The sequence below is a fragment of the Lissotriton helveticus genome, chromosome 9, assembly GCF_964261635.1.
Source record: "Lissotriton helveticus chromosome 9, aLisHel1.1, whole genome shotgun sequence".
NCBI lineage: Eukaryota > Metazoa > Chordata > Amphibia > Caudata > Salamandridae > Lissotriton > Lissotriton helveticus.
In genome coordinates, this window is record NC_136070.1 from 980,622,067 (window position 1) to 980,648,585 (window position 26,519).

A 26,519-nucleotide genomic window follows, 5' to 3' on the forward strand; every position below is an offset into this window, starting at 1 on the left:
GGCAGGACAGTGATGTGGAAATGCACGTCCTGCAAGTCCAACGCTACCATCCAGTCTCCTGGGTCCAGGGCAGCTAGGACCTGAGCCAAAGTCAACATCTTGAACTTCTCCTTCCGGAGGAAGCCGTTGACGCTCCGTAGGTCCAATATAGGGCGTAGGCCTCCTTTGCCCTTCTTGGGTACCAGAAAGTAGTGGGAATAACAACTACGTCCTACTTCTGGCCCAGGATCGCGCTTGACGGCCCCCTTGGCCTAGAGGGCCGTAACTTCCTCCTGCAGAAGTTGCAAGTGATCCCCCGACATGCGGTGGTACTGCGGTGGCATGGCTGGAGGGGTCGCCTCGAAGGAGAGGGAGTAGCCCCTTCGGACGATTTGCAGCACCCACCAGGCCGACGTGATGGTCCGCCAGTGGGGGAGGTGATGGCGGACCCTGCCCCCCACTGGCGACGAATGGGCCTGAAATGCCGGACTAGGAAGGCTTAGAGGCAGATGCTGCAAGGGAGGGTGTGGACTGACCCTGCAGGTGTACCCCGGTACCGCCACGGCGGTAACCACATCTGCAACCGCGTTGAGCCTGGGCCTGTGGTCTGTGGCTGGCTGGACGTATGGGGGCGCCCCTTCCTTGCCACGAAAGGAGCGAAAAGCGGAAGTTTGCTGTCGTTGGCCTAGGCCCAAGGACTTGGCCGTAGCCCTGGAGTCCTTGAAACGCTCCAGCGCACTATCCGCCTTGTCGCCAAAGAGGCGACAGCCATCAAAGGGCATGTCCATGAGGGTGGCCTGGACATCGCCCGAAAAGTTGGCGAACCTCAGCCAGGTTGGCGGCGGACCGCCTCCCTCGTGTGTAACGGCCCAAAAGGCAGGCAGTGTTGACAGACCGCAGCCCCAAACTCAAGGAGGAGAACAGTTTCTTCCCAAACTGATCGTACCTTTTCGATTCCCGATCCGGAGGAGCGGTCGGGAATGCGGTCTGGGAGGTAGAGGCCTGGATCACCAGGCTCTCGGGGGTGGGGTGAACGGACAGGAAACTAGGGTCGTCCGGAGCCGGGCGGTGGCGTCGGGCCACGTTCCGATACACAGGGAGGCCTGTGGAGGGCTTGAACCAGGTGCCCAACAGAGCGTCGGTGAGGTCTTCGTTGAACGGCAGTAGAGGCTCCGAGGAGCTTTCCTGCGGTTTGAGCACCTCAACACCACATTGTAAACAGCCCCCTCCTCCATAGCCACAGAGGGAGGAGCGACGAATCCAGTGTCGGGCGAAGTGTCCAGACCACTGGCCTCCCCTAGCTCATCTGCCCAGTCCTGGCACTGCAGTGCCAGAGGGTCCTCAGACCCCTCCCAGTCTCCCTCGTCATCCGTCTCCTGATAGTCATGGAAAAATATTGGAGCCGGGTTGTAGGTGAATTGCTCACCTGTCGGCGCCGGAGAGGGTTCGTGGGAGACACCTTCGGGGTCGGTGCCAGCGGGGGAGTCGTGAGGTCGACTGGCGACGGTCGGATCCTGCGGTGTCGGGACCGAAGTCGACGACGGCGTCCGGGCCGAAGCACCCGACGGCGCCGGGGACGAAGCCGCCGGACTGATAGGACTCCCAGACGGACCCACGGGGCAAGAAGGCGCCTCGACAGGGTCCGACGGAAGGAAGTGAGTCCTCATGGCCACAAGGAAGTCACGTATCTCCTTCGGCGTCGCGTGCAGGCCAGGGACAGGCAGGTGTGGAGCTGGACGAGGCGCTTGCGGCTCCGGTGGAGCCGCGTGGGCGGTGTCGCCCGAACCCCCGGCCGTGTCGCGCGAGCGTAGGGGGGACTCCTCTTTGACTTCTTTTTCGAGTGCCTCGACTTACCTGAGGACTTGGAGCCCAACGAGTGGTGTTGACTCATCGAGCGGTGATGACTGCGGTTCCGCGACCGGTCCCTCGACTTTCTCCTCGACAGGGACCTCGAGCAGCGCGGAGCCGACTGCCGGAGGTCGAGTCGCTTATGGGACCGCTCCTGTCTAGCCTTCGAGGTCAAGGCCCGGCAGTCGGGGCACGACTTGTCATCGTGGTCAGCCCCGAGACAATAAAGGCACCGACATCAAGCGGTGACAGTCCTCGCAAGGTTTAAAACCAGGCATCCCTATCAGCACCGCGAGTCGAAGGTCGACTCGAAAAGAGATCAAAAGTGATCCAATAGGTTAGTAAAAAAAATGACTAAGAGTACTGCTCTTCCCGGATCTGCGCTTGCTAGCGAGCAAAACAGAAGAACTGATGTCAGTGTGCGAGGGCGGCGTCTAAGTACTTCGACGACTTCATCCCGGCGATCACTACGCCGACGACGGACGCGGAGCCGCAGACAACGCCTAGCGACGCGCAGGGGTACTGCTGACGAATACTTTCCGGATCCAGTATGACGCCTGGGGATATTCTAAGGTAAGAAATCTAACACTAACGTGTTTCTTTCAGATATAAAATGTTATTATACTTTTTGGAAATAAATTTCATTGTTGACTTTTTTTTTGGGCTCAATAGTTACAAAAACACACAAGAATTAGGTGATATAACAATAATAATAATAATAATAATAATACTGTGATTTACGAACAGCTACCTCCTAGGAGGTGTCAAGCGCTGTAGCAACAGGTGGCTTGCAGGATGACCTGCATAAAGCAGAGAGTCCAGCAGGTTAATCCAGATTAAAAAGCCAAGTTTTAATTGATTTCCTAAAAATGGTTTCAGAAGTGATTTGTCGCATGGCGTTGGGCAGAGTATTTCAAAGCATGGCAGCCCTAACCGTAAAGGATCTGCCCCCCAGTCGAGCTTTCCTAACTCGGGGGGAGTATAGCAGATTCTGGGAGCTAGATTTAAGTAAGCGAGGCTGTTTGTACGCACCAAGCCTCTGCTTCAGATAATTGGGGCAGGATCCATGGAATGCCCGAAAGGCTAAGGTTAGGGCCTTAAACTTTATTCTGTTGGTGACCGGCAGCCAGTGCAATTCTTTGAGGTGTGGAGAGATATGTTGCTTGAATGGGACATGTTTGAGCAATCTTGCAGCAGCATTCTGGACCAACTGTAGTTTCTTTATCTGGTACGCTGGAAGGCCTAAATATAGGCCATTCGTGTAGTCCAGGCGGGAGGTTACTGTAGCATGGACCTCTGAGTGACAGCAGTTTTCTAGGAAAATGTGTAAGACTTTGCGCAGGTTCTTCAAACTACCAAAGCAAGCGCCTGTCCCCTATTAAATATGGGCCGAGAATGATAGATCTGCCTGCCATTTTACACCCAGGTTTTTTGCGCAGCCTTCGGGGGCAACCCATTTCCTCCGGCCACCTAAAGGTCTGCGGCGGGAGGTTGGCTGTTACCGAAGAACAGCACCTCAGTTTTTTGGCATTCAGCTTGAGTTTGCTATTGTTCATCCATTGAGCTATGTCTTTTAAGCAACTCTTAAAATTCAAGAAAGAGGCACTCGACAGATCTTTGAAAGGAAATATCAGCTGGGTGTCGTCGGTGTACGAGACCGCCTTCACCCCCCAGTTGGCAATCAATGCAAATAATGGCACCAAAAAGATGTTAAAAAGCAGTGGGCTCAGGGCCGGCCCTTGAGGGACCGCACACCATAGGAGCTTGCGTTTGGTTTTGACGGGGTGGAAGCGCCACCCTCTGCGTGCGTCCAGAGAGGAAATATTTAAGCCATCGCAGGGCTGTGTCCTCAATCCCCAGGTCCTGCAGGCGATGGGTCAGGATGGAGTGGTCCACCACATCAAATGCTGCTGAGAGATCCAGGAGCACCAGCATAGCTGATGCCCCTGAATCCAACGCCATCCTGACTGAGTCTGCCACCTCTATTAGCGCGATTTCCGTACTAAATCCTGCGAGGAACCCCGATTGCGTGTCATGCAGGATGCTGTTGCTCTCAATAAAGATGGCCAGCTGGTTCTGCACTATTTTTTCAAGCATTTTCGCTGGTGCAGACAAAAGAGAAGTCTATAGTTATTGAGATCACCTGAATCAACGTTGGATTTCTTCTTAAGGGGGAGGAGCGTTGCATGCTTCCATAAATCCGGAAAAATGCCTGCAGTCAGTGAGGTGTTCCAAATTTCAGACAGCGCCTGAAAGGAGGAGTTAGCCAGCACCTTCCACAATTTTGGAGGGCATGGGTCCTCCGGTGATCCTGACTTCCAGCTCTGAATGGCCGCCAGAGCTTCCTTCTGCGTTATCAGCGCGAAATTAGAGAGCAGAGGTCTAGGATTTTTCCTTATCAATATATCAGGTTTAACCGTTTCAACTGTGGCCGAAAAAGAGTTGTAAATCTTCCGGATTTTATTATCGAAGAACTCTGATAATTCCTCACATAGTGCCGCTGAGGGTTGAACGTCAATCAGCAACTCGCGAGGTTTAAGAAAGGAATTAACAACCTTAACAATAGCTTTGTCAGGTTTATTAGCCTCCTCAATGCAGCTAGCTATATGATCTTTCCTGGCTTTCTTCATAGATTTGTGCATTTCTTTTAATTATTTTTTTGTACGCATCTTTAGCTGAGCTATCGTAATTCACTCTCCAGTGTCTCTCCAGCTGCTTACATCTACTTTTCATGTTTCTCAGCTTCTCTGAAAACCAGGGGGCGGAAGGTGATTTCCCGAAGGATTTCATTATTTTTGCTGGGGCAGTGACCTCCACTGCCTTCACGATCCACATATGAAGGGTCACGGAGTCAGCGTTAGGGTCCCTAGAGAGTGCGGGTTGGCTGGCAAGGGGCACTGGGTCCAAAAATTCAGCTGTCAACTTTTTCCAATTTCTTTTCACAAAGTAGCGGGAGCTGTCTGGGGGATGGGATTTAGCCAGATTAAAGGTGAAAGGGACGAGGAAGTGGTCGGACCACACCAGCTGTCTCGGGGCTTTGCTTATTAGAGACGGTATATTAGAGAAAATGAGGTCCAGGGTATGCCGTGCTTTGTGTGTCGGAAGGTTAGTAGATAGGGAAAGATTGGCCCCTTCAGGAGGGAAACGACCTGCCTGGCTTGTGTACAGGAGGGGTCATCTAAGTGAAGATTAAAGTCCCCCAGTGCCATGAAATTGGAGAATAAAAAAGATTTCTGCGCGATGTAATTGCAGAGTTCTTCGTGAATGGTAGTTAGGCAGTCGGGCGGTCTGTATATTAACAGGCCTGCGAAGGAAATTGTAGTGTATGTCTAATACAAAAATGAAGGCCTTGAACCCCACCCATATTCGCTAATGCAGAGCATGCTATCTCCCAGGTGTCTTTCTGCTCGAACGAGGATACAGCAGAACCCGGAGCCGAAGAGACGACCTCCAGCGAGGAGACGCCGCCCGGCAAGACGCCGAAAAATAAATAAAGAATATACGCTGAACAACAGAGCGTTCTGGAGAAACCCTTACAAGGACTCCGCCTTGCCAGATACATGAGAGTACCGCCACCACGTTGGGCACAGTGACCAACAAGACAACCATAACAAAGAGGAACTTTCACTTTTTTCATGTGGGTGTAGTACGATGTCCTACAAGAACAACATCGGGCTTATGATTCAGGCCAGGAGAAGTGCATGCCTTATGACCTAGTGAATCATTGGGACATACAGTGAGAGACGTATCTCACGCCACGGCATAAAATTCACAAAAAGGAATTCTTCGACCTCATCCAGGATTATAATTAACGTGTCTTTGTGGGAAAAGTATTGATACCCCAAAGCTAGTTACCCCTTTTTCTGATTTAAAGTAAGACCCTCCTCTTTCTTTAAGCTACTCGGAAGAGGAACAAAACTGAAAATTGTCTGTGAGCAACACACATTGAGATTATAGGTCATTTTATTGTTTAGTATTTGTGTACAGTATCGTTAAATGTTGTGTAGATAAATGTTTATGTTAGAAAATTATCTTTTGAATTTATGGTAAAACATTTTTTTACTAAAGGAGATGACTACGATTTATGTGCTTACATCTTATCATGTATCAATGAATAATTCTTGAAAAATGCACAATTATAAACGCAGTCAATGTCAATAAATAGGGCATTGTACAAAAGTATGTGTCAAATCTATGGTGTCAGAGGCATTTCTACTTTAATATAATTTCAAGATAATCGCCACTCCGCCTCCTCTTTTTTCTCCTAGTCTATTTGCACAGCAAATTGTAAAGCCCGCTGGGATGGCGAGTGCCACGTCTGTGAGAGCATCATCTTTCAACCATGTTTCTGTGAGAAACAAGATCTCATACTCCCCCCTCAGCCAGTGTAGCCAAAGATCCTCTGCGTGTTTAGACAGGGATCTACAGTTTATTAAACCTGCCCTAATGTTATCCCTAGAGTCGCTCTGCGCTCTTGCAGTAGTTATTGGATCGCTAAGGGCTCCAGTCTAACCAATCTCACCTGGCACCCAATTGCACTCCAGACACGGGTTTATAGGCTAATCTAGAATCAAATTACACTTATGAGCTGTGGTACAGGGTTTAACCTTCAAAGCCATTAACTTGTGCCTGGACCATTGAATTACCTTTGTTTTGTTAGCCACATGGACTGCATGACTGGCGCTGGGGTGGGTGCAGATGGGATTGGCTTTGGCGCGCCAGAGGCGCACCCGATGCGCGGCCAGACACACATGCTGACTAAGAGCTGCCCCCAACTGGAAGTGTTCGTGTTGTGGGGAGGAGCCTCCACACAAACAGCACTCAGCTGCGTTGGAACAGGGACCGGCCCGGTGAAAAGTGCGAGAGCAAGTAGGAACCACGTTTAAAACAATTATGCCAAAGTTAAAAACACAGTTAAAATTACAAGTGCGGAGTAAAATAATTTTTAAAATAAGCAGGAGCACCTCTGCTGTAGCACCGAGCCTCCTAGGAGAACTCGGGTAACTTTGCCTATCGGCGCGCTGCCACCAGTCGCTATGCGCCCGAGCACACCTACCAACTAAATGCAGCCCCCAACCAGAAGTGTTGGTGTTGGGGGCGGATCCTCATCCCTCCACACAAACAGCACTCAGCTGCGGTGGAACGGGGACCCGCCCGGTGAAAAGTGCGGGAGCAGGTAGGAACCACGTTTAAAACAATTAATCCAAAGTTAAAAACACAGTTAAAATTACAAGTGCAGAGTAATATAATTTTTAAAAAAAGCAGGAGCACCTCTGCTGTAGCACCGAGCCTCCTAGGAGAACTCGGGTAACTTTGCCTATCGGCGCGCTGTCACCAGTCGCCATACCAACAGCGCAATAAATTGTTCTGATTTTGGGAGGAAAAAAATGGACATAAAGCTCTGTCAAACTTTGGATCTTGATATTTGTGAATATTGTGAAAAAGAAACTGATGTTATCAGAACTAGTGCAATCTTACATATTTTGTAAAATAAGAGTATGATGTCATGCATATTTCTGTTTAGCACAGCAAGAACGTTTCATAGCACCATCAGGATCAACCTGCTGCTGATAATTTCCAAATGACATCAGGAGCTTGGGAATACGGTTACAAATCAAGACGGGAAGGAAGGAGTATGCATTAGAATGAAATATTTTCATCTGATCTGCCATATCATGGTTCAGAATCAATCCCCTGAAAAAAAGAGATTGCTGGGATAAGGACTCATCCCACAGGGGGGGGGGGGAAAGAAAATTAAATATTAAGAAATTGTTTGGTTAACAGGTTGGAATACTACTACATCATTTTTCTAAAATATATTTGACATGGTTTGGTCGGCTTCCCCCCCCCCCCCCCCCCCCCCCTACAAGTCCCCTCCCGTTCCACCCCACCCCCTCGGCATACTTCTTGAATCCTACCTAGTCCCCTAGTCCCTCCCCTCCTCCCCCTGGAGATCCCTGTTCACCTTCGCCACAATTGATTCCCCAGGGATCCTGCCCCGGCAGTACGGATTGACCACAAGCGGCTACGTTTATAGTTTATTATTAATTGGGAGGGTACAGTTGTGGGTGGGATATTCCGGGTGGGAGTTGCAGGAGGTAAAATGACAATGTGTCAATTCCTCAAGAGTATGTGCTCATCTGTATTATTAAGATTATATGTAAATATCCTAAACCACAATTGATGTATCACACCACGTCACATACTAATGTATCAAAATGATGAAACAAACACAATTTATACTCTGTATCAAACGTAAATAACACCAATTGTATACATATGCATACTGTTGACTGTACCTTTATATCAAAACTCAATAAAAATTATGTTTAAAAAAAAAATACTAGGTTTGGTCTCCATCCTATCGCAGCAACACAAATGTAGTCAATAAGCAACCAAGATAAGTCAGTTAGTTCAGCAAAGGTAGGAAACCTCTTCACTTTTGTGACTCAAGTTGCTTCTTCACTCTTTGCTTTGCAGTATTTTTCTGTTTTCTCTAACTCCTACTTAACTGCCCATCTCCCACCCTCTTCCTCCCTCAAAAATCTTGCAAACCTCATAACCCCAAAACATGTTGGGCTAAATTTTGTTCCAATTAATCTTTGCCCAGTCACCCTCTTCTTTCCCAACATAATGACATTTGGATAAAGTATTAGGCTTTAACTGAATCTCATGTTCTCTGGTATCAAATGTAAGCCAATGACAATCACATTGTTGTGGCTCTTGATAAGCAGTCATTGTCTACACTATCAGCACTGTCATGTTTAAGAGCTGACAAATACTTGATGACTATCAATTGATTATGTTTAAACACAAGCAATAGTAAAATGATTGTTCTGAGCTACAAATCAAGTAAATGTTGGATACCTCGGCTAAGGCATTTGCCAGAGTCTGTGCTACCACAAGTAATCTGGGGTTGTTTTTGATACAGCGCTATCTTTTGATAATCAAATGTGGACAGTCCCAACACCATCCATTTACATTTATTGAACTCATCCAAAATATACCAGTTACTTCAACCTAAACATCTCACACTGCTGGTAAATGCAGCAGATTTTTCAAAGCTCTTGTATGATGCTGATGTAAATTTGAACATAAGCCACTTCAATTTGAAGAAGTTGAAAGCTGTTCAAAATATGGCAATCGCAATTGTATGTTGAATAAACTACTTTGATCATATGATTATGCATGGGATACGAGTAGACTGGCTATCTGCTAGAGATCTAATTAATTTCAGAGTTTTAATTCTTATCTGGAAAGCTTAGCATGGACCATGCACCAACTAAGTAAATGAGGGCTAAAAAGAAAAACAGCAGTCCATGAAACTTAGGGCCTGATCAATGTGGAAGAAGTTACAGTATGTATTTCTTTGTCTACAAGCTGATAACACAGCAATGGACGTATTTGGTTAAAAATAGTTTGGAAAAGTATTTGAAAGCTAACAGACTATGTCCCATTGATAGCCTATAAGTCTGTGTCTATTTAGGTGGATTGATGAAATATTGTTTTATAGGTTAATGGGTGAATACACTATATAGCTTTTTAACAGCTATGTATTCATATATATTCTACGCATAAAGCTGGGTTTCTCAAATTTCTGTAGAGGTGAGGTGATTTTGTTCCCCCTTACTAGGGAATACCCCCCCACCAATGTTGCAAATGTGTGACCAAAGCACTCTTCCACCATCTGCTGATAGTGGTCTTTGCAGTAATCAACGTGTGATTAACCTGCTTTAATCAAACTCTCTGCCCTCTATCTATGCTTATCTACTATTTTATCCTAACTAGCTACTCACTTAGAATCCAGGACCTGTACTCTAGTACCTTTTCATTTTGAGGAAGTACTTCCCTCTCAAATTCTGTTGATTGTAGAGTCGTAATAAATATGAGACAGGGGACCACGCCACCCTGAATTCCTCCATGAGACGTCAGTTGTTTCAAGAAATATTTTGCTCAGGCAAACTGCTGCTGAATATCACCAGTAGAGAATACTTTGGCCGATTCAACAATCTGATTACACCATAACAAAGTAGTTGACTGTTCCCATACTGTAGAACAACTTACTCTTTCAAGCATGTTATAGTTCGGCTCAGATTTCACTCGTACAAAATCAGCAGCTATTGTTACCTTAGCTAACTATAACTTACGCTCCCGCAATGCACTGCTTATGCCCTCACATATTACATCACTCATGACATTGCCAGTGACATCACTGATGACATCTCAAATGACATCACCAATGACATCATCCAAAGAACCACTCACACCCCATATAAGTACTCATACACACACTCCCACACAACCACTCACAAACCCATTCATAGACCCATTCAAGTACTCGCACACCCACTCATTGATCCACGGAACCACTCACACTCCCATTCACTCATTTAGCCACTCACAAAACCACAAACTCATCCGTACAGCCACTTATGTACCCACTCACTCACCAATACATCCACTCACCCATACAGGTACTCAAACACGCAACCATACAGCCACACACACTGCCACTCATTCACCAATACAGCAAAGAAGGCATGCCCCCGGGGGCTCTTTAAAAAAACATAAGCACAGGAGACTGCACTTGTTTTTTCCACCCAATTGTGCAGAGAATTCACAGATCAACCTGCAACTATGTGGCAAAATTGTAAAAAAATGTTTTAACCCCTAGTGGGATTACCGTGAGACTCCACCACTACATCTGGGGGCGGTTAGGGTATTCCTACCCTGCCCCCTTTTCCATATTGTGTAAGGTTTTTGTGGGATTCGGCTGAAGCCAAGTCTCATCATGGGTGCCAACACTTTCTGATTGAAGTGTTAGCAGCCAATCTGATTACAGCACGGGGACTGTCGGATCCGCGCCCCTAGATATACAAATTTGGATTTTGGTTAATATATGTAAATCTACTGAGCAAATTTACACCAAATCACAACAAGGCACTTCTCTGGGCCAAGATCTACCTTCCTGCCAAATTTGGTGTAATTCAGTTGAGAGGTTCAGGCTGTAGTCTTGGTCAAAAACCCTATGGGACTTAACATGGGGAAAACTTGTTTTGGTACACCCCCATTTTTCTAGTCCCCCACTTGATGGATCACCCTGCAAATTTCCAGACAGCAGCTGAAGAGCGCTTGGAATTTTTGGGGAACATTTCGTGAAAATTTGTCAAAGATATACGCAAGTCAAAAAAACACTTCTCCAACCAAAACATGGTTATAACTATAACTACCTACTGGCCATACATGTCCAGAGTCAAAAGAGGAGACCCAGCCAGTTCCAGAAGCTTGTTTATTTATAACTTTTTCATAAGCAAAAACTGCACTGTGCTGACAAACAAAGCCTACATGTTTGGATCGGAGCTTTCAACTGGGTCATAGAGCCATAACTTACAGAGTGTCTTTTTAAAGGGAAACATCCCTTCTTTACCATAATCCATTTAAAATGACATTAGACCAAATTAATTTTTATAACAGAGAAGTAATCATTTGAAGATTTAATTGCAGTACCATTGAACAGCTCCTGTGCAACATGACATTTCTTTAAATATACAATTTTCTCTTTTGTGGATATTTTGTGTTTAATTGGCAAGTACTAATACACTCAACTATATGGCTGTGACAATGCATATTATGGTTAAGTACCCTCTTGATCAAATAATTGAACACATATTTTTCCTTCTGTACATCATTTTATCCACATCTGTGTTTTCTTCTTATATTGCACAAACTCTTAGTGGGGAAAAATGAAATGGAATTTCTAGCAATGGAGATTCCCTTCCCCCCAGAGACAACATTCAACCAGTGAAGTTCTTCTATACAAGAAACTTTACAATTTAAACTTACAAGAGATGCACTACCAGTCCCTTCATATTAAGAGCAAGATACTGTTCAAATCATAATATAATTTTATTCCTTGAAGTGTCTTCCATGTTCTTAAAGTGCATCAGATTTTTTAAGTGCATCAAGTTTTCTTGAGGAAAACAGAGATACTCTGAATAAATGCACCTTTTAAAAGTGCAGTGTCCAAAGTTCTTAAGGTGCACACAACATTTTCAAAAGAGCATACTAAGCAACATTTTAAAAGTACATACTAAGCAACAAGATCAGTGCATACTGAATAACATTTTTAAAGTGCATGCTAGGCAGCAAGACCAGTCTAAAGTGCATCACATTTTCTTAGGGAGAAAGGGGTTGTTAGAGAAAGTTCATCTTTCAAAACTTCAATGGCAAAGCTCTTGAAATGCAAACAACACTTTTTAAAGTGCCTACTGGGCAACCAGATCTGTTGGGGGAGAAAGGGGTTCTTAAAGAAAGTGCATCTTTCAGAAATGCAATATGCAAAGTTCTCAAAGCGCAAGTAGCCTTTTTAAAGTGCATACTGATCCACAAGATCTAATGAAGTGCAAATGGAAGAATGAAACTGAAATGAAAAAAATATGGGCAAAGATCATAAAAAGAGAGAGGAGACATATAAAGAAAGGGATATAATCCATATCTGAAAGATGTTCATAAAAAAGACTATGTATATGAAGTATGACTTAATTTGAGCCAGGGATCTTGAAAAAAAGCTGAGATACATACTAAAAGAGAGATTTGACTAACAGGGCCAAAGATATAGGAAAGTCAAAAAAACTATATTTTTTTTGCTCACTGAAAACACACAAAGGTTAAAGTTACATTATAGCTAGGAATGGTAATAATATGCTACTTTACATTAGAAAAACAACCTTAGAAATAAAAAAAAACATTATACTGATGTGAAAAAGTTAGTTAAACATACTATTTAAAACACACAAAATCACTGAAAATCACCAGTGATAGTTATTTCAAGTAAATATAACTCGTTCCCTAAAGTAACTATAACTAATTTCCTCAATGATGTCATTTCAAATGTTGCAGTGATGTTATCAACGAGGTCATAGAACATGTCATGAGTGATGCAATATGGAAGGTAATTAGCAGTGCATGGCGAGGACGTGAGTTATAGTCAAGAGCAGCCTTTTTGACTGGTCCTGCACAGGCGGGAGCAAATATGTATACGCTGCCTTGGAGCGTGTAGGCGGAAAATAGATTTTTTTCCCTACCTGCTTTCTACAGGCCAGGGAACACCAGTGTCCTGGAGGATGGTGTCCCTGGGACAATGAATCTGTATTTCACACACCTTGAAGTACAATGAATGTTGCTACTGGTGCCTCTCCAAATCTACCAGGAAACTACTTTTTTGTGAGGTCATAACTTTGTTTAATTGGAACTGCAGTTTTTGGTTGTCTTAAGTTTTCTGTGAGGACAGTCATTGGTATCAGTACAAATGCAAGTTAACCACAAAAGAAGCTACCTACTAAAGGTCTCGTAGGACCCTTCAAAATAGCGAGGCCAACCTTATTGGAAGAGGATGCTTCACACACGTTATCGAGTCATGCTTCATCATAGGCATCCTCTCCCCACCCTAGTAAGATGGTGCTACCAGGGCGGACTCAACCTCCGCGAAGACTTGGCGGTAGGGGGGAGTTCTTACATAAAACTTTCAGGACAGGGCCGGGATCCAGTTTAATAAAAATACCTTTGTGTTCCTCGGTTATCACCTTTATAAGTGAGGACCCTCGGTACAATAAAACCAAATTGAATGATGGAACCTAAGAGGATAATGACTCTAGTCCATCTTTAAAGTTACCAACATGTTTCTGCCCATATAGTTTAGCATACTAGGTCTGGGGCATTCATCAGGGTTGTAGGATCCCTATCATGAAGTTGCAGATGCCTACTGAAATTCTACACTCTTATGTGAGACAGTGCTCCTATAAGTGAACCCAAGTGACAGCTACCTGGGATGCTAATACCCGTGTTTCTTCATTCACCCTATGCTTTAGGGGATACCAACGATTCGGTCAAGGGGGGGGGGGGGGGGCGTGGTGTCCTTCCTACTCGCACATTCATCAGAAGGTATGCCACTCGAAATCACCTACTGCTCTCTGCTCCTTGCTGCTTAATAGTACAAATGTATCCTGTTGCCTCTATGTAATGTCTGGGAGAACAACTGTTGGCTGTCAGTAGAACTGCAGACATTTGCTGCCATGTAATCTCAGACTGAGGCCATGTTGCCAAGCCCTGACGCAGACCTTATGCACATGTTGTGGTCAAGTCCTGCTCTACAGAGTTATTGGCAATCTGTCAACACCCCAATACGCGAGGTCACGGAGTTGCCAGATATTTACAAATGGGAAGCATGCTCCCTAGGCATTTTTAAGCGTAAAAAAAAATTTAAAAGTATGACATAGCTCTGCTGCCATAGCACTCAATCTTGCCAAACGTGCACTCACTCATCACTGGTGCTCACCCACAGCCTCTCCGGTAGCTGCATAGTATGGAGCAGTATATGAATGGCATGCAGTGAAAGATGATGCCCTCCGCTATGAGGACATACGTCAATGCGCAAACAACCTATTTCCCTCGAATGGGACACTCTACTCATGCATTTACAACAGAAGGTGTGAAACGACGATCTTCATCCATGGTCACATCATGCACTCACCATACATGCCACAAATACGACACCAGTTGAGGGCCTCTACATCAGCACTCACTGGCAGTTTTCACCCACCTTCATGGGGTAAACACAGCCCTGTATGCCTATCCACCCGCGCCACTATTCCTGCATCTATCCTCATAATCTGCCATTGTCATCAAACACGCCCACCTGCATTTCGCCCCAGTTTCCAAGTTTTCCCCCAGTTTGCACCATTGTGAGGGTATGCCACTGTTAATTTTCAATGTATAACGAGGACTCTTCAAACCTCTGTTCCTTTACATGCCCTACAAAGAAAGAACAAAGATGGTGATGGACGGAGCGTTGACAATACAAACACTCACCCCCAGTCAACTGATCTGGGTTTAATCCATCACCGTTCTTTAGCTCACTCCGCCACCCCAGTTCAGACATGGCCATATGCAAATCAGTCTGACCCTGTGCCTCATGGGAACAGTACAGCCCGAACTGCCAAGCCATGTCTTCCCTGGACCGGAATCAAGCTTCCCAGGACCGGTTTCTGGCATTACAGCCGTCTTCAGCCGGGCTTGCTTGACTCCAGTGGCAAAGTGAGCAAGGGACTCACGTCTGAGCATACCCTGCCAACTCCGCTATGAGGACATACGTCAATGCGCAAACAACCTATTTCCCTCGAATGGGACACTCTACTCATGCATTTACAACAGAAGGTGTGAAACGACGATCTTCATCCATGGTCACATCATGCACTCACCATACATGCCACAAATACGACACCAGTTGAGGGCCTCTACATCAGCACTCACTGGCAGTTTTCACCCACCTTCATGGGGTAAACACAGCCCTGTATGCCTATCCACCCGCGCCACTATTCCTGCATCTATCCTCATAATCTGCCATTGTCATCAAACACGCCCACCTGCCTTTCGCCCCAGTTTCCAAGTTTTCCCCTAGTTTGCACCATTGTGAGGGTATGCCGCTGTTAATTTTCAATGTATAACGAGGACTCTTCAAACCTCTGTTCCTTTACATGCCCTACACCAGTGTTGTTTAATACAGATTCATGTATGACCAGATTGTATTTACTGTCCAACATCACTGTCAATCACCAATCATTGTCACATGCAACTGTTGATTATATTGTAAAACCCAATAGCAATATAAAAAAACTAATTAATGTAGTCTCCGAGTGAGAGCATCTGTGATGTCACATGATGTACTCAGCAATATAAGGAAGGACATGATGGCTGTGCAGCTAGCCATAAACAGAAGAATTTCTGTGATTATATTTGAATTTTCTTTTTATAAGTTGTAACTGTCCTTCAAAGCAAACTATATCTTCAATCAAAAAAGTTTTTTCAGTGAATACACACAGACAAATAAATCTATGTACAGGATAGTAAAAACAGAAACGTATTACAAAAAAATATAAACATACTTCATACTTAAGTTATGAATTTACGAGTGACAAGAAGTCCCAAATTTGGTAAAATGATTGAGGTGTCAAATTATTGACGTGAAGTGGCCACAAGGTAGCACTGTATAATGCACTCAAATACATAAATAAATGCATAAATATAACCTTCATTTGCACTCACTTATATATATATAAGAGCACAACACACAAGAAGGGTAACCTAAGCTTGTTCTGAACAGGTGCATTTCAGCATATTTACTACTTGGGACCTGGGTCAGCCAATTGGGAACTGAAATCTTCTCGGGGAAGTGCGAAATCTGTAGAATTATTGTCAATCAGCTGGTTCAATTTCCATCACCATGGTGTTGTAAAGGAATTCTTAGGGTAGATTTTTCTCTGAGTTTCCTGATTCCTCTATACATCATAGGATTTTCTAATACCACTCATATCTAAATCCAGCCCTTAATTGATTTTTTTCAAATGTTGTAGTTTGCATATGCACATATCGTTAACTTTACTCTGAAAACTTGTTTTTTCTAGCACAGAAATCAGTTTCTCTTTTTGAGACAGGATCTGGACAGAACATTCTTGCTTGAAATTATTAAATTCTTTAAAAAACAAATACATTTAGTTAAACCCATTACTTACCCTTAGACAAGTGTTGACAACATTCCGGCTATCAAATATCTGTTCAGAGAATAAAAAGATGCGTCACTTCTGCGTAATTCATATGTCAAGTTGCTAAATCATTGTTAGGTACAACAGATTCATACGTGGAGCACAGCGGTCAAAATACTTTAATGAGTGGTCAGATGTATTCAAGTCAGTATATCAAAATTACATTTGCTGGTGTTTGCTGACATTAAATCATACTCAAAGGGTCACTTTACAGGCACATGATCTATAACGGAATCAAAAAGGGAAACTGGGGAAGCTTGATTCACTTTTGTGAAACATGCAGCATATAGATCTTAAAGGTCTCAACAGCTTAACCTTTCACTACCCCAACTCAGTAACAGTGCATCTCTGGTGCTTCAGTAACTTGCAGTTTTGAATGTCAAGCAGTTTGAATATAGCAACTAGTGAATGGTGAACTTTCAAATACCATGGCACAACTTTCTATCAATTTGAAAATTCTGAACTCCTGTAGTTTGGTGAACTGCCACTCTAGGAAGCCTAGCCCCACAGACCTGTGCATTTCTGGACCCCACATTCCATCAACCTGGAAGTCCACAATATTGCAGATAAATAGATAGGAAAGGAAGCAGATCATCCAAAATTACTCAAGTGTTTTTCACGTACGCTGATGTTTAGACAAACCATGCAAATGGCATCTTCTCTTTTTAGCTGAGCAACTGGAAAAAATTAGCATGAATGCAGAAAGTCATGAACAAGGTGCTTACCTTCGGTAACGCTCTTGCTGGTGGATACTCTCTGGATTCCCCTTCTCTTTATGAAACTCAGGAGCAGCAACTTTGTGGTGGTGTCACAAGGGCTTTAAGTGGAAGCTTTTTCAATATTATATACAAGCCATAGTTGGTGCTTATTTATCTTATGCAACTAACCACCATTGACAAAGCCAATAGTCCGGTCTTGTTGTAGGTATGATGTTACTTGTTGTATCATATATCAGGATGCAATGACAGAAACAGCAAAATACAAGTTGGGCGGCACACTATGCTAAGCACAGATTTTTGGCTTAGGTGTTTTTTATGCCACGTCCTTAATTACATTGGCTACACCCCTTTGAGAGACCCCTTAGTTTTTTCATCCCACTAAAAGCCCTGCTGGGGAGACACTTTGAACCCAGCCTGCTTCAGCTTCTAGCATGTGCTTTGTGGTGGTCTTCAATAAACACTTTCATGTGTCACAGCTTTATTCGCGCGGTTATTAAAAAACACTGCAATTATAGAATAAAAGCAAAAGGGCATTGGCAGTTCACCAGAGCTTTGACATTTGTATAACCGTAGAAGGACATTAAAACGTCAGAGATTAAAAGTGGACATCATCTGCAAGGCTCTTTTAGTGAAACTGAGAATGAAAGTGCAGTTTTCAAAGCACCAAACCTTCTGGAGAGTGCATGCGGCTGTGCGATATTCCCAATTAAAAATAAGCGTCTGGAGTCCAAACTAGTAAAACGTAAGCGTTTACTATATATTCCTCCCTTAAGTCACTACGTCTATACTAACGATGTAGAGGGGAACCTTTGCCAATCAGCACGCCTCTTCTCGTGCGCCCGACCCCAACGGTTCACCGACTTGTGCAAATTTGCAACCCGTTCCTTCAGGAGTCTTATTCACTCAGACAAATCCTTAGACCCTGGAGTGGATTAAATAGAAGTGCAACGTTATCAGACCATTTCAGAGCAGGAGCATTCCCCACAAACCCACTTCCATGATACCAATTATAAACTGTAACTAGGTACCTTTGCGCCCCTATTTCTCTTGTGAATCACAAGTACGTGCAAAGCACGCAACAGCTTCTTGAGATAAACATGGTAGCGAACTATGGACTTTGTCAGTGACTAATTCAGGTTCTTCCACTGTCTGGCACTTCAGAGCCATTTTGATAGGGCAAGTGGCATAGCAACTTTGCCACCGGCTCAAATACACACAAGGAAAACGACCCCCCCCCCCCAATAAATCAACTAGGAGCCACTGCACCTGCTGTACTATTGCTAGTTACGCCCCTGGTGTGGGCAGCACTGCTAATGTGCCATTCACATATTTGCCTCCATTTTTTTTTATTTTTTTTTTTTATTGAGATTGATCAGAATATAGAAAAAAACACAATTACAGATATCAGCTGGATAAGAAAATGGTAAAATCAGACATTACTAATAAATATATACATCTACATATACATCTTCAGGGTTACATTCAGAACGATAAAGGAGACTCTAAAACTGTTCAGATTATTCATCTCATTTTCCTCCAATTACTAAGAGGAGCCCATATATTTTTACCGTACTCTTTCCTCTTTTTACCTTTAAAGCTATATAGGCATTCCTCAATGTTATGAGTTCCCAACAATCTCGTAAGCCACATCTGAAAAGTGGGAGCTGTCGGGTCTTTCCAGGCCGCCGCAATTAAAATTCTAAAAACAGCCACACACAGAAAGATAAAAGCTTCGACTTCTTGTTCAATTATAAGGTTTTCATCCCTGCCAATCAAAACAGTGGTAGGGGATAGAGGAATTTGGCGCTCTAGCAGCCCCGATAAAAACTTTTCCATTTCAGTTAGAACTGGCTTAAGATTCTGACAAGAATAAAACATATGCAATAAATCCGCCGGGCCTTGATTACACCTTGGACACCTATCAGTATCTCTTTTACCCCATTGGAACAGCTTGGCGGGAGTATAGTAAAGGTTAAACACCATCTTATAATGCTGCGCTTTTAAATTAGTTGCTCTTAATACTTTTCTATTCAATGCCAGAGCATAATCTACATCTATATCTGGGTCCCCAATTCTTTGAGCCCAGGCAGTTTCTATTTGTCCAATGTCTTCTCCCAAGCCCTGTAAAAGATATCTATACCCTATTTTAATCTTCTTGCCACCATTCATTATGTATTTCACAATCGGGGTAAGCTCCTGAATGGAAACCCTAGGCCTTAGTGACTTCAATGTTTGTTCTAATTGTTTATATAAAAGCCAGTGGTTCGAAGGGATACCATATTTTTGTTGCAAGACATCGAACCCTAATAGTTCATCCTTGCACATGACATCCCCCAGACATCTAATTCCCAACCTCTTCCATATGCCGCAATTTCTGTTCTGTCCTAGATGAAAGAATGGGCTTGCGCTCCAGAGATCTACTGTCCCATTGATCTTAGGGATCTTGAGAAATTTCAGAATCGCCTTCCATGTACCCCACGCGCTTAACATCACCTTGCTGTTACTCCTTTTGAAATACAAGACATTGATTTCTCGTGTTAAAATCCCCATAGCCCTTTCTCCAATTAATAATTCATATATTGTAGGAATTCTGTGGGGTCCTGGCGGCCTCTCTAGAACATCACAATTCAGTAAATAATTCATATGCAGCATTAAGCAGACCCAGTGATATAACCTTAAATTGGGTGCCGATAACCCTCCGCCCTCTAGTGGTGCAGAGAGTCGAGCTAATGATCTCCGAATTTTTCCATATTGCCATAGAAATTGTGCAAACACTGCTTCCATTTTTTTCATCAGACCCTCATCAATGAGTAGCGGTATGGCACGGAATAGATACAGTAATTTTGGAAACATTGACATTTTCAATACATTCACCCTTCCAATCAAAGACAAATGTAATACATCGATTCTTCTCAATTCTTTGTCTATTGATGTAAGTAAGGGCACGTAATTTTCCTGTATGATTTTACCTATATTTGCATTGATTTTAACTCCCAGATAGACCGCGGAGTCCACATACCTTTGATCCCTTTTATGAATATTCTTTGTACAAATTATTATTGTTTTTTCCGTGTTGAGCTTATAACCAGAGTATATCCCGAACTCCTGAGCCAAATGGCTTAATTCCAGTATTGCCGTTTGTGGATTAGTAGTAACAATTGCCAGATCATCCGCATACGCCAATAACTTGGTAGTAAATCCGTGAGTTATAACCGGGGTTATTTTATCAGAAGCAAGAATCTTCCTAATCAGCGGGTCAATATAGAGTGAAAAAAGTATAGGAGAACAGGGGCATCCTTGCCGGGTGCCTCTTCTAATCACCACCTCATCCGACTGTAGTCCCATGGAGGTGATTCTGGCTACAGGATCCATATACATAGCTTTAATTGCTTTCCTGCATTTCTCACCAAAGCCCCTTCTGGCCAATACATCCCACATAAAATCCCAGACCACACGGTCGAAAGCCTTTTCGGCGTCTAAAAGGATCATGGCCATATCTCCACCCGCAGCAGCCATTGCATCAAATAACGAGATTGCCCGTGCTGTATGTTCAGTAGTACCTCTCCCTGGGACAAACCCATGCTGCCAGGGTGAGACAAGTTGACCAATAATCCTTCCTAGCCTTTTCGCCCATACCTTGGAATAAAGTTTAGCATCCGCATTTATCAGCGAAATCGGCCGATATGAGCCGGGATTCTCCTCCGGTTTTCCCTTCTTATGGAATATTACAATATTGGTCTGTTTCCATGTATCCGGGACCTTACCAGAACAGATAATTCCATTAAATAGATCTTCAAGCAAAGGAAGAATTTCCTCTCCTAAAACCCTATAGACCTCTATTGGTAAGCCATCTGGGCCTGCCGCTTTACCCGCTGCCTGTTCATTCAGAGCCGTCCTTATCTCCTCTGCTGTTATATCCAAATCCAATTGCACCTTATCCTCCTCCTCCACCCTTGGGCATGGGGGTCCCAAATCTTGCGACGGTGGTAGCACCCCTGGCTCCTGATCGTACAATTCCTGATAGAATTTCTGAAATACATCCATTATTGCTTTTGGATCTGTATATTCTACCCCTTTATACTTGATCATACCAATTTTATTACGATTTGTTTCTTGCCTAATGCGCAGCGCTAATGCTCTTCCAGCTTGTTCGCCTGTCTCATACCTCCTAGCTCTATGTGTTTGATATTCACATATCTCCTTCTGCGTGATTAATTTTAGGATCTCGCCCTTGATCCGAACCATATTTCTAACAGTTTCCCCACTATCTTTACCTAAAACTATTTCCTCTATATGACATCTCTCTACCTCTGCTAAGTCTGATATGAGTTTTTCCGCTTCACTTTTATCCTCTTTCCTTAATTTAGCTGCACAACTAATCGTCTCACCCCTTAATGCAGCCTTAAAGGATTCCCAAACTCCATTTCTGGAAGCACTATATCTGTTAAACTCGAAAAATTCCTTCGCCCATTTTTTAATATGCTTTACAAACCTTTCATCATTTAATAGTTTCCTTTCAAAGGTCCATCTTGATGTTTTCCTCTGCATATTGGGAATCCTATACGTCAATATCAGGGGGTTGTGATCAGAGACTATTCTTGGTAATTTGACTATTTTAACCTTGCCAATTTCCCCCATTGTCACAAAAAAATAATCCAATTTCGAATATTTCTGTGCCGGGTGGGAGAAATATGTATAGCCTCGATCCCCAGGCATTTTTTCCCCCCATACCTCCACCAGGCCATGAGACTGGATTAAGGAACCGAGAGCTCTATTTACTTTACGTTTACGACCTATATATCTACTTCCCTGTTGCCAGTCTGCTGAGATATTCATATCCCCACATACTATCATCGGGGTGGTCCAATTAGCCAACTCTTCTTCCAATTTATCATAAACCATTGGGTCGTCTTCGTTTGGGCCATATATCACACACAATGTAAATCCCACGTTCAATTCCACTAGGACCCACCTACCAGACCCATCAGTTTTACTGCGTTTCACTCCACCCATGTTACTTTTTGCTAAAATAGCCACACCTCTAATCGTAGATGATTGTGATGAACATCCGATCATGGTATACCCACGCATCTCCAGCAGCTTCCTTTTAGCCCATGGTATATGGGTTTCCTGAATGCACACTATGTCTATATTATTTGATTTAACCAAGTGACTCAATCTTTGCCGTTTCTTCCAGTCGTTTAAGCCACCTGCATTAATGGTGCAGATCATAATGTCTGACATTAATCACGCGTTTGCCTTTCCTACGTTGTCTGTTAACCATGAATCTCATACCAGTCCAAGTCATATTCAGTTCCATCTCATAGTTTTTCATTTTTTTCACCCACCCTTTTCTCCCCTCCACCCCCTCCCCCTGCTCCCTCTACCTCCCCTTGCTCAGCTCCCAGCCGGAGCTCCCCCTCACCCACCCCCCTTTGACAGAGGCGCTCAGACCAATGGTCTGTGCACGTGATGGTTCGCGGCCCTGATTGAGGAGATTTAGTCCTGAGTCCCATCTTTAATTCCTATGACCCCCCACCATATACAAAACACTCCACCCCACACTCTGTGTTCCTACTTTGTGCTTTACCTAAACTTAACAGGGCTTCACTTTTGCCTAGAAACTACCGATATGATGAACCCAGTTATCATTACCAGACACTAATATCAATCATTACTTAACAATTCTAGGCATTTTCTAAACCCCCTGCGACATCAAGAATTCTTTGGCCTTAACCGCGGAGGAGAAATATAATGTTTTTCCGTCTTTGATTATCTTCAGCTGGGCAGGGTTTATCAGGTATGCCTGCATACCCTTGTCCTGAAACGGTTTAATCATCTGCCGTAATCTCCAGCGTCTCTCCACCGTGATATGGCAAAAGTCGGGGCGAACAAAGAAAGAGTAACCGTCAACCATCTTTTTTTTATCAGGTCTCGCCCTCTCAGAAATTGCTTGCCTCAAATTGAAGTTACCCAGAAAAATTAATATTGCTCTGGGCTTGTCACCCTCTTTTGCATTCTTGTGGATTTTAGCGGGGATGCGGTGTGCCCTCTGAACCTCCCTAGCGAAATCCCAATCTTTCAGATCGGTAAAGGCAAGTTCAAAAAGTTTGACAACAAATGCTTTCATGTCTGTATCCTCTGACCCCTCAGGGATTCCCAGAATGCGTAGATTATTCTGACGCGATCTGTTCTCCAACGCCTCCAATTTCCACTGTATATCAGTTAGCTGCGCTGTCTGCAGGTCTACCTTACTAGACGCCGCCGCTGACTCGGCTTCTGTTGAAACCACTCGCTCTTCCAGGTTAGTAACCCGCTCTCCCAGGTTCACACACACCTTTGTCAGCTTCCTTACCACCCCTTGCATTTTTCTAACTGCCGCCTGAGACTTACGGCTCTCCTGACGGGCTTCCTCCCTGTGTGCAATTATCTCCTGGTGTATGACCTCCAGGAGGGACATTTGTGCCGATTCCCCTCCAGGGCTATCTGGGATTGGTTTGGTCAGCGGTTGTTCTCTTTTCTGACAGTGTATTTTTGCTCCCGCCGTGGCTTTCACTGCGGTTATCGGGGAACTAAATTCGTCCTGTTCCAAATCACTGTCAGTATCTGAACCACTGGCTTCTTGATCCAGACTATCTTCCTCTTCCTCCGACCATTCTCCGCCCTCTGATACGGAGAAAAATGCCTCACTTGGGGCTTCCTTTTTGTCACTACTGTCTCCCCCGGTATCATCCTCCAAAATCTCTTCTAATACTCGGGGTATCGCCAATACCTTAACCTCGGAATCCTCTGCTAGACCCCCTGCAGGGTCCATCCCCCCTTGCTCGTGCCCCTCTGTGCTGCCGGCAGTATAGGGCTGTGTAGTAGACCCTATAGCCTTTTGGGATACCTCCCTTGTGATATCGGGGCTCCCTGCATCGTCGACGTCATCACCAGTTTCTTTTGCCGTGGCCTGGGTAGCCTCAAGATTAGAGTCTTTAGAGTCTTTATTTTTGCTCAACTTTTGAAATATATCTGATATCGGGGTGGTGCCCTGAGAGTCTAGATTTACTTTACTGCCCCCTTGCTGCTGCACCATTTTTTTTGCTGGGGAGGTTTGCTTCTTCCTTTTATTGCCCTCTAGTTCTGCCATAGAATCCGCGAGCTCTGCTGCCGCCTTCCTCCTTGCGGTTGCTTTGGCGCTTGCACTAATCTTGGGAGCCATGATTTCCCTCCTCCTTTCCTCCAGCCCAAACTGCTCCTTACCGCATGTAATGCTGTCCCAGTTATTATCCTCCAAATTCAGGTCCGTAAGGGTCTCCAGGGCGTTCAGTGTCCTCCCCTCGGCACTCCGATGCAAGTTCGCTTGCCAATTCGATTGAATCTCTACTTGCCGAGATTCCGCTGGTCGGTGCTGTCTGCTGCTCCGCTGCCGGCTCCGTTTCAACAGTGAGCTCCGCACCGTTTGTTTGAAGAGGGCTGTCTCCGCCAACTCCGCAGTCTCCACAAACGGCCCCGCAGCTGGCCCGCCTCTCAGCCTCCTCGCCACCTGCAGCAGATCCAATAGCAGCCGCTTAAGCGGCCGTCGGCAGGTCAGTCTCATACAGCGGATTTTCCCTCTAGCGCGTTTCCGAATTTTCCATCGCCTTGCACCTCGCGTCACCCGCGTCTCGTGTCTTGCATCACCCGCTGACTTGGATATTCACTTTCTACACGCTCCGTGGCTCCTTAGTACAGGTTTTGCGGGGTCATACTACTCTCACTCCGGCATCTCCTCAATCGAGCTGCTTTCCGGCCGTCCTACGCGGCCGCCATCTTGCCTCTAGTTCCACATATTTGCCTCCAAGTCGACATCTCAGACAAATCTCTCGTTCTGCAGTGGTAAGCTGGGGCTGTGGCACCTCAGCCCCTCCCCCGCCCGTGAGAGCACCTAGGCGGGCATCAGAATCGCACCTGCGGATGGTGGTGCGCAACCGGTGCCCAGACCGTGGCAGTGCTTAATCTGCCTGGTTTCCGGGCGGGGGTTAACCGAGCGCCTTGAGACCCTCTGGGTGAGTAGTGCGCTATATAAATGCATTGATTGATTGATTGATTGAATTAAAATCTTTAGCTGCCTCTCGCGGAGGTTTGGCTTGTTGGTCTCCCGCGGCAGAAACAAATTATCTGTTTTCCACAAGTCCTTGCTTCCGAGAGCACAGAGTTGGCTGCGGGGCGACCCAGAGATATGATTCTTAAAGGTCCGGTGTCCCGCGCAGTACACCGGCTGCTTGTTGGTCGTCCTGGATGGACCAGAAAACTGTCACTTTTAGAGGGCTTCGGGAGAGGGGTGACGATACTTCCTCGAAACCCCAGGGGCCAGGGAAGGAGGGTCACATGCCCTCTGGTGGAAGCCGGTGACCGCAACGAACACCACACAACCACTGAAACAGATAACAGTACCGCATCAATTATCAAACAACCTTTACTGAAAACTCAACTGCAGCATGTTAACACACATACAAATGATGGCCGTTTTACCGTCATCCTGCCGAGGGCGCTTGGGGTATGGCGGAATGCGGGGAAGTAGGGAAGCAGAGATCCTGTGACAGTGAGCGCCAAAAAAGTCGAGCAGTGGGGAAACATGAGGCGCTGGCAGCCAAAACAAGCACGCGAGTGGTGCGTACGCGTCACAGCGAGCCATGTGTTTTGAATTCTCGTGCACTCGTCTGGGCAAGATAATTCAATACACGTGGCGCCTGTGCGGGTAACTGCAAGCAATAGGCCACACATGCACGAATGTGTGGTGAGCTTTTTGAAGCCCCCTTACAATAAGTCTCGCAGTGCAGCGCGTGCGCGCTGCTCAGGCGAGACCTAAAAAGCAGTCCCAAGACGCCGAACAGAGACACATATAAATACAACCCAAGCAAGCGGACATCAGTTTCTTTCGGAAGCTTGTCTGCCTCCTCAGACACAGCTCCTATTAGCAAACAGGAGGAACAAGTGTGCAGATTCATAAAATGGGACTTTATTAGACGGAAAAAGAGACCAGTCCACAGAAAGGAGCGGTGGGAGGGCAGCGAGGAGTCTGGTTTTAGGTAAGAGTATCGAATAGGAAGAACGCTACAGAAAGTAACTAACTTGTTCTTCTGATGGATAATTCTAACTGCAGATTTCTCACTTTGTGAACAGCTACCAAATCAATACCTTCCAAAGTTGGCGAGTGTGTAGAATGCCCTTAGGTCAATAAGTCCTGCAGAATGGACAAAATTCGCATCCCGATGGACCTGACCGTCAATGTATGCCCACGTAGCTGCCGGATCGACATCCAGGGCAGGTGTTCGACATGCCAATGCAGTGGTAGCAGCATTAGCTCCCTTTAAAAGAGTCCTTAGACCCTCTGGAGGTTGCTTCTCAGCTA

General features: G+C 45.0%; 1 protein-coding gene across 1 annotated transcript in view; it reads right to left on the bottom strand.

The window, feature by feature from the left end:
• Positions 1–26,519, bottom strand: part of FANCD2 (FA complementation group D2) — a 909,275-nt gene that overhangs the window by 131,796 nt on the left and 750,960 nt on the right. The window contains exon 39 of the mRNA XM_078661284.1: positions 16,395–16,433. Within this exon, the coding sequence (XP_078517410.1) occupies positions 16,395–16,433 (39 nt within the window). The remainder of the gene's footprint in view (positions 1–16,394; positions 16,434–26,519) is intronic.